General features: G+C 37.6%; 1 protein-coding gene across 1 annotated transcript in view; it reads left to right on the plus strand.

The window, feature by feature from the left end:
* The window catches only part of CCDC34 (coiled-coil domain containing 34), a 25,431-nt gene extending 22,027 nt beyond the window's left edge, over positions 1-3,404 (plus strand). Inside the window, exons 5-6 of the mRNA XM_009334521.1 lie at positions 1,427-1,568; positions 2,973-3,404. Of these exons, the coding sequence (XP_009332796.1) occupies positions 1,427-1,568; positions 2,973-3,187 (357 nt within the window). The 3' untranslated portion in view covers positions 3,188-3,404. The remainder of the gene's footprint in view (positions 1-1,426; positions 1,569-2,972) is intronic.
* Positions 3,405-14,055: the final 10,651 nt, after the last annotated feature.

A 14,055-nucleotide genomic window follows, 5' to 3' on the forward strand; every position in this document is an offset into this window, starting at 1 on the left:
ACAGTGTACCTTAATTACTCAGTCCTTTGCAGGGTGACTCAGATAGAAAATAGGCAGCTTTCTGGGCATTTTTCTCCCAGCACCACTATTATCGTGATATTACCATTATACTTGCACATATTTCTAATTAAAAGCATTTTTCTTCATATTTGTCTGAACCAATCTGATGCTGGGAGTTCTAATTTTGATGATATTTCTTAATTAATCACCTATGTATTTTTATAGTGAGCTTTAGAAAACCTCTTACCTGTTGTAAGCTTCCTAAAGTATGGGCTTTGAGGTCCTCTAGTTCACTAGAACAAATGCTCTACAAGGCTACACTTGCAGGAATCATCCAGAATTCCTTGGAAATATCACATATTGGTAATGATTATGCCTGAAAACTATGAAATGTGTGACCAGATGTCTTATCTGTGAAGTTCCTTGGTTGTATTTTAATTTAATTAACATTACAGTATAATTTTTCAGTAGAATATGTAATATTATAGAAGTACTACACTACTGTTGTAGCTAAGTGTGGGGGAGGATTGTGGCGAGAAGAATTTATCTATATTCCCGCTGTAATTACAGCAGTTGTTCTTAAAGTGCAGAACACATTTGTAAGTATTTCACAAGTACATATAATAATTTCTTTGGATTAACTTCAAAATACTGTAAACTGTATCAGATCAATTTTCTGGCCTTAATGACCTTAATTTTACAGTCTTTCAAAATTTCCCATATAATTAAACCACGATTAAATATTCTGTACTGGTGGTGTTTTTCCTGCTTAACAAACTGACTCTGTGTTTCTGCTGAGCCTCTAAAATGCACAGCACAAGGACCTTGAAACCCAAGAAAATGAAAGTCATCAGACAGATTTAAGCCACATGCATTCTTTTAGTCATGTCTTCATTACATGGGTTCTTATAAGCCATGTTCACAGTGTCAATTAAACTTAGTTTAAATCCAAATGCCATGCCTAAACACACTGTTATTACTCTTACTTCTCATTAATGGTTCCCCAAGCCTGCTCCGGGCTTGGAGGCAAGCCAGTCATGGCTGATATAGGGCTGTACGAATATGGGTAAATGAGAAGAGTGGATGGCTGTCCCTGATGCAACAGCCTCTTTAGGCTGACTGCAGCACGGTAGGCCCTGGTCATCTGCCAGTTATGTCCAGAATATCTTCTACATGTAGTCTTCCAAAAGGTTTCTGAGAGCTTTTTCTCAGAGAAACACTGGATTAATGCAGAGGTTGATTATTCTTTTTTTCAGACTTAAAGAAAAAAAATTCAACTCTTCTATTGTCAGGAAAATGTATTTCTATTTGAAAACATATCTGAAATATATTCAGCAGTCTGGGAATCTGCAAAAGATTTATTTACCATTTTGTGTATATTGCACAGGGCTTTGTCTATAAGTATCTTAGATTTTTTTATTTTTAGGAAAAAGAAAAAGAAAGGGAAGCTGAGCTACAGGAGAAGAAAGCAAAATCAGAGAAGATCTTTAAGGAATGGCTACATAATGCTAGAAATAAACCACGCCCTGTTTTAAATGGTTATGGCTTCCCACGTGGGAAGTCTACAGGTTTGTACTTCTACTACACGTATGTAGTGATTTAGGTTGTGGTTCTTTCCCTCTAATCTTTTAATGTAAAATGAACCCCGTTTTAGATTTTCATCCAGTATCTAATTTTGGCACATGGGAATGAATATCTCATATGGTATAAGTCAAAGAAGCTTTTACTCTGAGACCCTTTGTGCATTTTTTGTAGCCCTTCATGTTTTTTGGGAGGAAAATGGTATTATTTGAGAGAATAATGTGGCATACTAAATTATAACTGATTTTGATTTCACTTTCCTTATCAGGCATAGGAATCACTAGAGCCAATTACTGGTTCCTGTGAAGCAGATCAGTTATGTTAGCATCCTTGTAAAGTTAGTGTTTCTGTTACAGAAGGTGTGTGCCACCTTATCGCACCTGAATCCCCCTTAGAAAAGAGGTGTGTTTCTGAGACGCAAAGATTAGTAAGAGGCTGGCAGAAGTCCTGTCTGAAAAAGGAGATGTGGGAATCAACCTGTGTTCCGAGCTAAGATTTCCTTTCCATTTAGCTTTACACCTGCATCACACCTTCTTGGCGCCTTTATTTTTTTCACAGAATTAAAATCATGGTTGTTAATTGAATTCACCACAGAAAATATTTTAGGACCTAAATTCCAGGCTCTGAATGTTTAAGAAAATGTGTAAAGCAGGTGAATGACCTTTGCTCTTTTGCTTACATCTGTTTATAGATGGTGATACGCTTTGCCTTCATGTTTTGCTTTGGACCTCCATTACTTCCCCACAGCTTCAATCACTTGTTTAAGTGATTTTTGAAAAATATTTCTCTACTCAGTTGTGTTCATGTACTAGAATATATTACAGGCTTTGTTTTACCCAACCACATGATGTATGCACTGAAATTTCACTACAGACAGATGACTGATAAGGCAATGTGTTCCTTCTGTTGCATTTTAAGTTTTCTGATATTGCTTTATGGGCCCTAGGTTATTAATTGCAGATTGTTAATGTATATGTGGATAATTAGTGTATTTTCTTCCTCAATAAAATAAAGAATAACAGTTAAGCAAAGATGGAGAAATATGTGAGCTTTGCGTATGTGGTGACAGGAAGCTTTTGAAGTAATGCAAAGTAGCCAATTCATAGACATTTACAGCTTTTAAGTATACGAAACATTCTGAATGTCACACAGCATTCGCCCTGCTTATTATTTTAAATAGCGATGAAGAATATGCCAGTTATTGGTTAAAAAAAAAAAGTGGAAGTTTTATTTCTTTGAATCATTTAAATTTTGTGATGTGCCTATGCTGCCTTCCTCTGAAGATGCTGTTGTGTCTTTGTTAGACCAGATGATTATTATAACCGCTTGCATTGTAAAGCTTGAAGTGTAAATATTCCTTTTTAGTTATGTGTATTTTCTTAATGTTCTAGGGTGTGCTAATGGAAATTCGTATCCAGTTCCAGCATATTGTAACCCCATTCCTTGGAAACCTGTACATGTGCCTCCTCCAAAGGAAGACAATGTTCTTACCATGAAGAAGAGTAAGAGACCTGTATCTTGTCAGTCACATGCATCTTCGCCTATGGTAATTTATAAGCCCAAGAACAACCCTTGTATTGGATCCTTGTGCAGAAAGCAGTTCTAGTACAGAAAACAAAACTATTCTTATGGTCCTGAGTGAACTGGGCCATAAATTTGAAGTTACATGTAGTTGTATGTCCAAAACAGGCTGCTTTTTTTTTTTTTAATTTTTGTGAACAGGTTTTGTATTTACAGCTAACTGACCAATCAGCTTTTTAATATGGTTTTTTATATGTTGCATTTTAGTAAAAAAACCAAAATGTCTTATTTAGCCAATTGTAATGGGACTGTACCTCAAAACCAATAAAACTCACAGGATTGTTTCTTCTTTTCCTCCTCTTTTGTTGTTGAAGGAGTTCTTTTGTGTATGTGATTATTCTTTTGGGCAACAGTAGTACTGGGTTATTTTAAAGATGCTAATTATAACAGACTTTAAAACAATTCTTGGCTTAATGTGGAAGGAATTCAAGGCCTGTGTGCGGTTCCAGGGCTATGATGTCATTGGGACTGCAGAGATGTAGTGGGATAGTTTACATCGCTGGAGTGCTGCAATGGATGGATACAGGCTTTTTAGGAAGCACAGGCTGGGACGGCGAGGAGGGGAGAGTGCAGGAGGAATGCATGAAGTTTTGCCTGAGGGCCGATGATTAGCCAGCTGAGACCTAATGAGTTAAGATTAAAAACAGAGACCAAGGTGGGCAATGTTGTGGTGGACATCTGTTACAGACCACCTGACCAAGCAGAAGTGTGTGACATTCTTCAGGCAGTTGGAAGAAGCCTTATACTTGCAGGCCTTGGTCTCATAGGGAGACTTGAACCACCCTGAAATCTGCTGGAAGGGCAACACAGCAGGGCACAAGCAGTCAAGGGAGTTTCTGGAGAGCATTGGTAACTTCCTGACACAGCTGGTAGAGGAGCTGACAAAGGGAGGCTCTTTGCTGGACCTGATATATACAAACAAGGGAGAACTGGTCAGGGACGTGAAGGTTGGGGGCAGCTTTGCCTCCAATGACCATGGGACGGTGGAGTTCAGGATCCTTAGAGGAGGGAACAAATAGCAGGATCACAACACTGAACTTCAGGAGAGCAGATTTTGTCCCGTTCAGGAACTTGCTTGGAAAAATCCTGTGGAATATGGTCATGGAGAGAAGAGGGGTCCAGGAGAGCTGGTGATTTTCAAGGATTGCTTCCTCCAAGCTCGAGGATGGTCCATCCCAATGAGCAGAAAGTCAAGTAGGAGTGGCAGAAAGCCTGCACAGATGAACAAGGAACCCCTGACTAAAATTAAATACAAAAAGGAAGCATGCAAAAGGGGGCAGCAGGAACAGGTGACCCTAGTGGAATATAGAAACACTGTCCAAGCGTGCAGGGATATGGGATTAGGAAAGCCAAAGCCGATCTGGAGTTGAAACTAGCAAGGGATGTGAAGGGCAACGGGAAGGGCTTTTGTAGGTATATCATCAGCGAAAGGGAAATTAGGACAAATGTGGGCCCACTGCCACATGGGGCAGGGGTTTGGTGACAATGGGCACAGAAAAGGCCAAGGTACTCAATGCCTTCCTCACTTCTTTTTTTTTTTTTTCTGGCAATCTGCTGATTGACCTCAGCAATCACAGGTCCCAGAGTCCAGTAGGAAAATCTGGAGCAAGGAAGACAACCTTGGTGGAGGAGGATCAGTTTAGGGAATATCTAAACAAACGGCATACAGAAGTCTATGGGATCTGATAGGGTGCACCTGTGAATGCTGAGGGAGGTGACAAATATCATTGTAAGGGTACTCTCAATTATCTGTGAGAGGTCGTGGTGATCAGGGGAGGTTCCTGAGGACTAGAAGAAAGCAAATATCAATCCTATCTTCAAGAAGGACGAGAAGGTGGATCTGGAGAACTACAGGCCAGTCAGCCTCACCTCAGTCACCTAGAAAGGCGATGGATGCGGCAAAGGTGTCCAGCAGCTTCCTGGGCTGCTTGAGAAACGGCGTTGGCCAGCAAGTTGAGGGAAGCGATCCTTTCCCTGTACTCAGCACTGGTTGAGACCACATCTGGAGTGCTATGCCCGGTCCCGGGCACCCCAGTAAAAGTGTGACATGGACATACTGGAGCAAGCTCAGTGAAGGGCCACAAAGATGATTAAGGGATTGGAGCATCTGACGGACACAGAGAAGCTGAGAGACCTGGGACTGTTCAGCGTGGAGGAGAGAAAGCTCAGGGGAGATCTTACCATTGTCTGTAAATACCTGATGGGTGGAGAGATAAAGACAGAGCAGACCCTTCCCAGTAGTGCCCAGTGACAGGAGAAGAGGCAATGGGCACAAATTAAAATACAGGAAATTCCATTTAAACATGAGACAGAAATTTCTGAAGTGAGAGTGATCAAACCCTGGAACAGGTTGCCCAGAGATACTATGGAGGCTTCATCCTTGGAGATGCTCAAAACCTGACTGGAGACATCCTGGAGACAACTAGAGCAACTTGCTCTAGCTGGCCCTGTTTTGAACAAGGGAGTTGGACTAGACGATTTCCAGAGGTCCCTTCCAATCTCAACAATTCTGTGATTAATGGTGTAAAGGAGAAAGCAGAAAAAAATAAGACTTTTTTTTCCTGTTATCGCAGTTGTATCACTTTAAGAAATATATTGTTATCCTCTAGAAATTACACAATATTAAAAAATATATTACGTATTTTAAAATTTAAATGGTAAAAAACCCACTAAGGCACATTCTGGCATGTAAGTATTCTAATATATTGATTCTGCTTCTCATCTTAATAATAAACTTCTTCAGATCAAATAGTGAAAAATACTAACTACCTCGTGTCAAGCTTATACTTAAAATATTACTTGTACCCTTACTTTGACTGAATCAGTTTATACAATATGCCTATGACTGTTCTTTCTAGATAATGCCAAATGCTAACAAGACCACAACAGCTTACAGTAGTTAATAGATTATTTGGTTTGTGTTTGTCAGTAATTTATGATATGAATTAGTGTGAAGTCTCACATATTTAGACTTTCACAAAGTACCTCACATTCACCTATTGTTAAAGCAGTGCAAAGGACATTATACAATTGAGTTTAATTTTTCAGTTTATGCTGTAAAGTCATGAACATAAAACTATTCTTCATCAGAACGAAAAGAAAGAAAAAAATGCTTTAAAGAGCAATGTATGAATCTTCAAGCCAATTCTATCATTTTATTATAGTAGTGGCTAAAAATAACTAAAATTGGGACTGCTGTGTACTACAGATTTAAATACAAGTGGAAGCCCATTTTAATACTTGAAGGTGCATCATTTAAGCTGACAAAACAGACAAACGCTAGTATGAGTATATATTTATCAGTTTATCACATACGGTGGGTGCAAAAGCTGATCTGATGCATTTCACTAAGATACCTAGGCTCCACAGTGTCCGTGATGGGTCTCTTCTTGTTACTTCTGTAACAATGTATAAATCAAGTGCCAAACATTTATGAATATGTATTATACAACATGGGTTATCATTATATTAGTTAATGAGTATCTGTTAAGAGTACCTGACTTTCTGCAGTCTAATATTTGTCATAGGGCATACAGAGTAAAAACTGTTAATTTTTAATGCTGCATTTATTTAACAGTTTATTTTCCTATTTATTCTAATATGTAAATAAAACAAAGACATCTAATGCAGCTCTCATGAAAGACAATAAAAGCTCCTACCAAGGCCACTGCCATGACTTACTAGAATGTTCTCTTAATGCTGTTTATAGGTTATTTCCGTAAAGTATGTAAAGCTTTTGGTTCACTGCAGATTGTTTTTTTTTTTTTTAAAGGCAGAAAATAATTTTAATGGTTCATGCACTATTCTCTTCTGTGTGTTTATTTGATGTTAATTTTATTATACACACTTAGGAGAAGTCTGGACTCCATAAAATATGCAGAGTGTCAAACTGTGTTTCTGTTAAGTAGGAGAACGTGGGCTTCACAGAAGAAGTCTGCACATTGTCTTCAGGATGTAGAACTCCGTGCCCAGCTTTTTCTATAAGGACCTCCGGGATGGATTGGTATGAAACTAGTGGATTAATGGATTAGTTGTTAATCTCTCTAGCTGACCTTGCCATGTGGAGATGTCTTATGAGAGTCAGAAGTTTGACAATTGTGTAAGCTACCAGAAGCTCATTAGTGTTTAGATGAAGGGACAGCATTTTACCGTAATATAAATGATTAATTTTGGATTAGCTTACAGAAGTTTCTTGGGACTCTGATTTAGTTGAGCCGTATACTATCATGTTAGTATTTTCTCTAATAGTTTTTCTGAAATAGCATGTGGCCATCAGTAAGGTGTGTTGATGTAGTTACCTGAGTGTATATTTATGACTTTGTATTTGTTTTAGCGTTTATTTGCTTGTAGTGACATAAAATGGCCTATCATATGAAGATAGTAATTGATAGCATCTATAGTAACAGAGTATGAAAGAATCTGTGGCTCGATTCTGCTGTAACACATTGTTGACAGCATTTCTGTTGGCTTGAACAGTGACAAGTGGCAATTTAGTTCCTATGCTAACTCAAATAGAGTTGTCCTTCAGGATTGCATGTCTGCACCCAGCGTGAAGGGTTAAATAAATTTTAAATAGAGCACTAAATGTTGCAGTCTAGTAGTTTTCCTTCAGATGCCTCAGCCAGAACAATCGAACTGAGTACTTACTGGAATTCTGGTTTAGAGATTTTAGAAAATACTAATAAATATCTAAAGCCATTATTTTTTTTTTCTCCCAACCAAAGATAGTGCTGCTTTTCCTCCACCAAATTTTCTGTGGAAAGGTTTATCTTGTCTTCAGAATCAGAACAACGTTTCATTTGGAGACAGCCAGCTTTAAGTGGACTTACAACCCCTAAAATACCAGCCTTAAAATGAGGCCCTTGCTGTAGCTTATCCAGAGCATTGTAAATGTGGTTCTCTCCTAACTAAATTACAAATAAGGTTAAGGCAAGATAGCTCGTGAGTGTACGTATTGGCTCCGATTCAATCAACATAATGGTTTTGCTGAGCAAAGAAGAGAAATATTGTTTGGATTTTTTCCAACAGGATATCAACCACACAATAAAATGGTCTGGCCTTGTAGCATAATTTAAGATTGTATGCTACAGAAAGCTATAATTTCATGCTGTTGTGGCAAATAATTAATTTACACCATTCTTTCTCAAATGTTAGAAAGATAAAATCTTAACACTTTGTTGTAGCTTAAACAGCATTCTGTAGTCTCTTATTAAGTTCTCTCCTGGATTTCTCTGCTCATGAAATTTCACAGTAGATCAAGTTGCAGAATCTCAAATTGCTCACTAGAAACAATCCAAGATCTTGCATCTTGATATCTATGCTGCTAAAATAATATGAGACTCAACCTCAGCTTTTTTTCATCCCCTTGTTTTTGCAGAACTTCTGGTTGCAAGAATTCATAGACCCCTTCAAAATCCTACCTGCTGCATCCTTCTAGGATTCATACCTTTCCTCCTCTCCATCTGTCAGTCATAAATAGAGTGCCACATTCAACCTCACTGTGAAGGACTACATCTCCTATGAGCTTTTACTGGTTTTGAAAATTACTGTGTAGGTGCTTCGTAAAGTAGCATGACTTTCCAGTAATTGACAGTGGATCTTCACACAGATGTTTCAGGGTTGAAAGTCTACAAGCAGTAAAGTGGATCAAAAGAAGTCATAGAAAAGCATATGATGAGTAAGATGTCATTATTATTGTAGGTAGCCTTGCATTCTTAGGAAGGAGTCAGGTTAACGTAAGATAATGCAACTTCACTGTTGGAAGTCTTGTGACTCGTTCTGGTGTGGAGCCAAGGCTTCACCTGAACCCAGTAATTGCATCAGATTCTAATAATGTCCTTGCCAGTGTAATGTTTAATTGTAAAATTAATGTCTTCATTTAGCGTTTTGAAAACCAGATTGAAGAGCAGTCAGTAGTCCTGATATAATTTTCACTGGGAGATTTTTGTGAGTAAATATGGAAGATTTCACACTTCATTGCTGTGGTCAAAAGGTGAGTGTTCCAGACTGCTGTCCCCTGGGCAACGTCATGAGCTGTGTTTAAACTCAGTAATGAAAAAGAAATCTGAGCACCCTGATCTAGTAAAGCATATAAACACTTGATTAACTTGAAATGTGTTAGGGAGATCATCGATAAAGCAGGGCTAAAGCAGTCACGCTTTCCTGGATTTGAGGCCTAGGACCTAAAGCCTATTGAGTTAGCATAGCCTCCATTTCATATATAATGTTATGTCCATGTTTTTACACATGTAACTCATTTTGTAATGACCTATTCATTCAAGGTCAGGTTGGACGGGGCTCTGAGCAACGTGATCTCGCTGAAGATGTCCCTGCTCATTGCAGAGGGGTTGGACTAGATGACCTTTAAATGTCCCTTCCAACCCAAACCATTCTATGATTCTATTAGACAATTCTCTAAAACTGTAGCTAAGTGAGAGTAAATTTTTACAAAATGTGAAGACTTTTTCTTAATATATGGACTTAAATGTTTGCTTGGTCTAAGTTAGTGACTCAAGCAGGGATTGCAAATATTTGATTCACAGGCAAATTTGAATTTACAGAAAATTGGCAGGGCGGGTGATTTGAAAAGTGAGATGCTTGAAGCTTTTAATATCAAAATCTATTGAACTATGCTGTGGCCAGATGCAAGGTTGAATTCAATTATGTTAATGATAATGATATTGTTACAAAGGGCTCAGACTTTGGTTTCTTTTACCGAAGTCACAACTGAAATTATTTCAGTATTATTAGCGGTAAACAATGATAAGTGGTTAACCCAGCTAGATAAATATCATAATAGTTGCCTTTGTGTATAGGTTCTGTGGAAGATGGGTCTTTGACTTTCACAGGTAATTCGTTTAAACAATGTGTGTTTTGGGATTAAGGCAACAAGTTGTTAATAAGTAATCCAGCAATGCCAAAATGTTAATAGATGCTAGAATGTTTTCTCCGTGACTTGAGTCTGACTAAAACCAAAAAACCCCTACAAGTTTTATAATACAATGCCACCATATATGGTTGTACAGGCATGAAATCCATAATGTATAGGTCCTTTTTGTTAAGATGTTGATCAGGGTAAGGAGAAAGCTCTTCAATTGCCCCTTTACATTGACACTTGTGCATCCATCTTTAAATAACAGTTACTGAAAGCTCTGTAGAATATTTATCAGTACCCAGGAGGAAAGTGAGATTACTGTGGTATGCCTGAGTTCAAAGAGCCCTTCAAAGATCCCAATATAAATCCACACTTCAGCCTTTGCTAACAAAATTGTGATGAGGTCATAGAGGATGGGTCCCAGGAATCGCTGTGTTGTTCTTGCTAAGTGAGTGCACTATTTTAAAGGGCTAACACCAATGGTTTTATTTCCGCTGTTCAGAAGTGATTTCTCTCTCTGTTTGTTAGGATGTCTTTTCCAGTTGAGCATAGCACACAGCATGTTGAGTTAGGCAATGACAAATGTATAAAAGGACATGTGAAGTTCCCCAAAACAATTTCCGTACCCGATGTAACTGCCAGGGTTGCAGGAAACAAAGGTGAAAGGCCGATGGCAACTGAGGCTGCAGGTGTGAATGGGCAGAATATGGTACCTGTGTTGCATTATTTATTTCACATAGAAATGTACGCAGTGTTGAACTGGAACAAGTGAGTTATTGTGCTCATCCAGCGCTTTTTTCTATGCCACCCTATGCACAGTTTGTCAGAGGTGTATGAAAATTATCCCAAGCCAAGTGTGGCCTGTTTATAATGTTCCAGGCTACTGCAGCTGACATAAACTGTACGAAACTTCCTTGTTTCCTTGTGTACTTCAAATAGCTTTCCTGAACTTAGTACTGTTTCATATCCAAATTCTTGTACTCCTCAGGAAGGAAAATGGGAGGGTAGGTCTGTTTAACTGTACCAAGATTCTTGGTGTAGGGGAAGTGGGTAATACGACCTCAATGAATTTAGCAAGGAAAGTGTTCTCAGACTGGTTTAATCTGCTAGTAATACAAAAAGTTACAGGAACTATAATTTGAAGAAACACTAGGATCCAGGTGCTGCAGATGTTTTTATCTCTTTTTCTTTCTTTTTTTTTTCCTTCTTGTTTTTTAGGCCAAAGTTGTTATTGAACTATTTGTAAAGTCCATGCTTAAATGCTGACCATGGAACTGTTTGCACTTCCATATTGGTTAAGGTGAACAGCTTTGAAAATTGGTAAGATTTTATGTAATCTCCTGAACGTAGTGGATGTGCTGGTCATGCTTCCTGAGATTCCAACACAAACAAATCTTTGGAAAAAAGCTCCCTACTTTTTTGTTATTTCAGGTGGTCTGGGTGTGTTGCCCATACACAAAATTGTTAGGGTTCTTCTAAGACTGCTTCAGAGGTATAATGTTTCAGGATTAAAATGCTTAAACAGGAGTAAGGCAACTAAGCTTCAACATGATGCCTTTTAAAACTATTGAAAAGTGGCATTGCACCTTCAGCTTACCCTTAAGCCTTTGATACTTTTAAAGCATAATCTTCTTGTAAAGCAGTTCAAATGTTTGGTATAGTCACTTAAAATATTATTCTACTTCATGCCTATTTCAATGTTTTGAATGGTGATTTATTGTTAATTTTTACTGTCCTTGCCAATAAATTTACAGAATTCGACCTCCCTCAGACATTGCTGTTGAAACAGTTGCGTTTTTTATAGAATAACTTACAAGTAATAATGATTCCAGAGCCACTGGCCTAGAAAATAAGATATGTGAGTTTCAGTCTCTGATCCATGAAATTTTACTTATATATGCAAAATAAAATACTTCCAGCAGAAGGGATTGAGCATTTCCAGGTAATATTTTCTCATTTGGCCACTAGGTCACTCACCTGAATACCCATGGGAGAAATAAATGGAAATCACTGGTAAGTGTTAACTAGTGGGAAATAAAGTGGTTTGATTTTTTTCCAGAAGTTTTGTAAAAAATCTCTTTTGATCATCATATATTTTATTTATAGTAACAAATAAAAATTGTTATATGTCAAAAGTTTAATGTTGAGTGAACAGTATTTTAGGCTTTTGATCTTGATAAGGACAGTTTTAGCTTGGGTTTGGATGTAGTTTGAATGGTATTTTAAGGAAAGTATTGAGGTGGGAAAATGTAGTTCCTCTACTGATGCTAAAACCCTAACAATTTTTGCAACTGTGTCCCTTAACACCTAAGTTATAGCTACGGTTTTGCTGCACACAGCTGGTTGGCAGGATACGAATGCGTGGATGGTGACTCATATTTGTGCACTGCAACTTGTGTTTCCCTGTGTGGTCAACAGAGAGGCTAGCTAGGAAGAGAAATATGATTAATTAGCATTTTGACTTTATTTGTAATACAAATACTGCAATACTGTGCTACTGTTTCCTTTTAATTTTGCACATATTCAATCATAAATTATGTTTAAGTCCTATATAAAAGGAGTTTGCAATCTAGACTTTCTAGACCAAATCACTGGTAAACAAAAGACACACCTCACAAGTTAATGATAGGATCTACAAAGTGTATCCAGGTGTTTGTTTGTTTTCTTCTTCCTTCTAATACTATGAAGCATTTTTGTTCTGTTTTATCTCGGGACTTTTTCAAGAGTAGAAACATGTATGAAATTATATTTTTATTTGCATAAAGATTTCAAATGTACTTCTCGGAGTCTTAATATGTATAATATGTGTATTTTTATATATATGAAAAACATTTGGCTAAGTTTTAGTGTTGCTTCGGTTTCTTAACACAAAAGGGAAGTAAAATGAATAATCATAAGCTTTTGAATCATGATCTCAAAAAATAATTCTTGTCTAGCTGTGTATAGTTTGTAGAATTACACAGTATACTCTTTCATTAACATTGAGACAATATATAGTGGGTAAAGAATGCTGTCTTGTGATGAAATCAAAGAACTTGATTTAAAACTCCTGAGTTACATATCTGAGTGCCACTGACTCCTTGTTAGATCTAGGACAAGCCAAGTAACTTCTCTCTGCCAAAGTTAGAGCATGTCTGAAAGATACTAGCTCTCATAAATTAGCACTTTTGATTGCCAGGTAAAAAACCACACATATGAAACAGGGTGTAGGAGGCTTTGTTACACTGAACACCTGAGTGATAAGGGAGACTTTCAATTGTCTGGCTTTTTTGTAATGGCTAGCATGTACAGTATTACTTTAACTGCACTGATGATCCATTGCTATAAGAGGCTCTGTCTCAAACAGAGGCAATTAAACATTTTCTAGAAACCAGATCACTACATGTTTTCCATGACTTTGTTTTAATTTTGTTTCTATCTTTGCTGCCGCGTTGTTGTTCTTGATTATGAGTTAAAGGCATGCTCTGCTAGGCAACTAAATGCACTTTAGCAATATGAACTTTTTAAAAAGCTAAAAAATATAATAAAAGCTTACTGGCAGAGCGTAAACCAAGCTCAAAGAATGTCTGGAACTAACATTATAAGCCGAAAGTGCTTGCCCTTTCAAAAAACCCCAAAAAAACCAAACCAACCAAAACTTTGGCAATAAAAGAAATTATAACCAATTGTAACATCCAATACTGCACAAATAAGTGTACAGAGCAGGTATTACTTAGTAAAAGTTTTCCTCTCTCTTACCAGTTATAAAACATGGTGACTTTTCTACACTTTAAGTCCACCCAAATCCCTTTGGTAGTTTTTTAGGGGAAGAAAAAACAAAAACCACAAGGCAAAAAAGAAACAACTGCTCAACCAATCCCATGTGAAACCTTGACTCACTGCAGCCTGAGGCATAGTTTAGAATCCAGCTTTTTGGAAAGACGAGTTCTTCCTGTTGCTGGAAAAGGGAGGGGAGGGATGAAAGTCTGTGTCATGGATTTCAAATGCAACTTGATTTGCAACATCAAGAACTGGTCGCA

This window comes from Pygoscelis adeliae, unplaced genomic scaffold (assembly GCF_000699105.1).
Source record: "Pygoscelis adeliae isolate BGI_AS28 unplaced genomic scaffold, ASM69910v1 Scaffold171, whole genome shotgun sequence".
NCBI classification, from domain to species: domain Eukaryota; kingdom Metazoa; phylum Chordata; class Aves; order Sphenisciformes; family Spheniscidae; genus Pygoscelis; species Pygoscelis adeliae.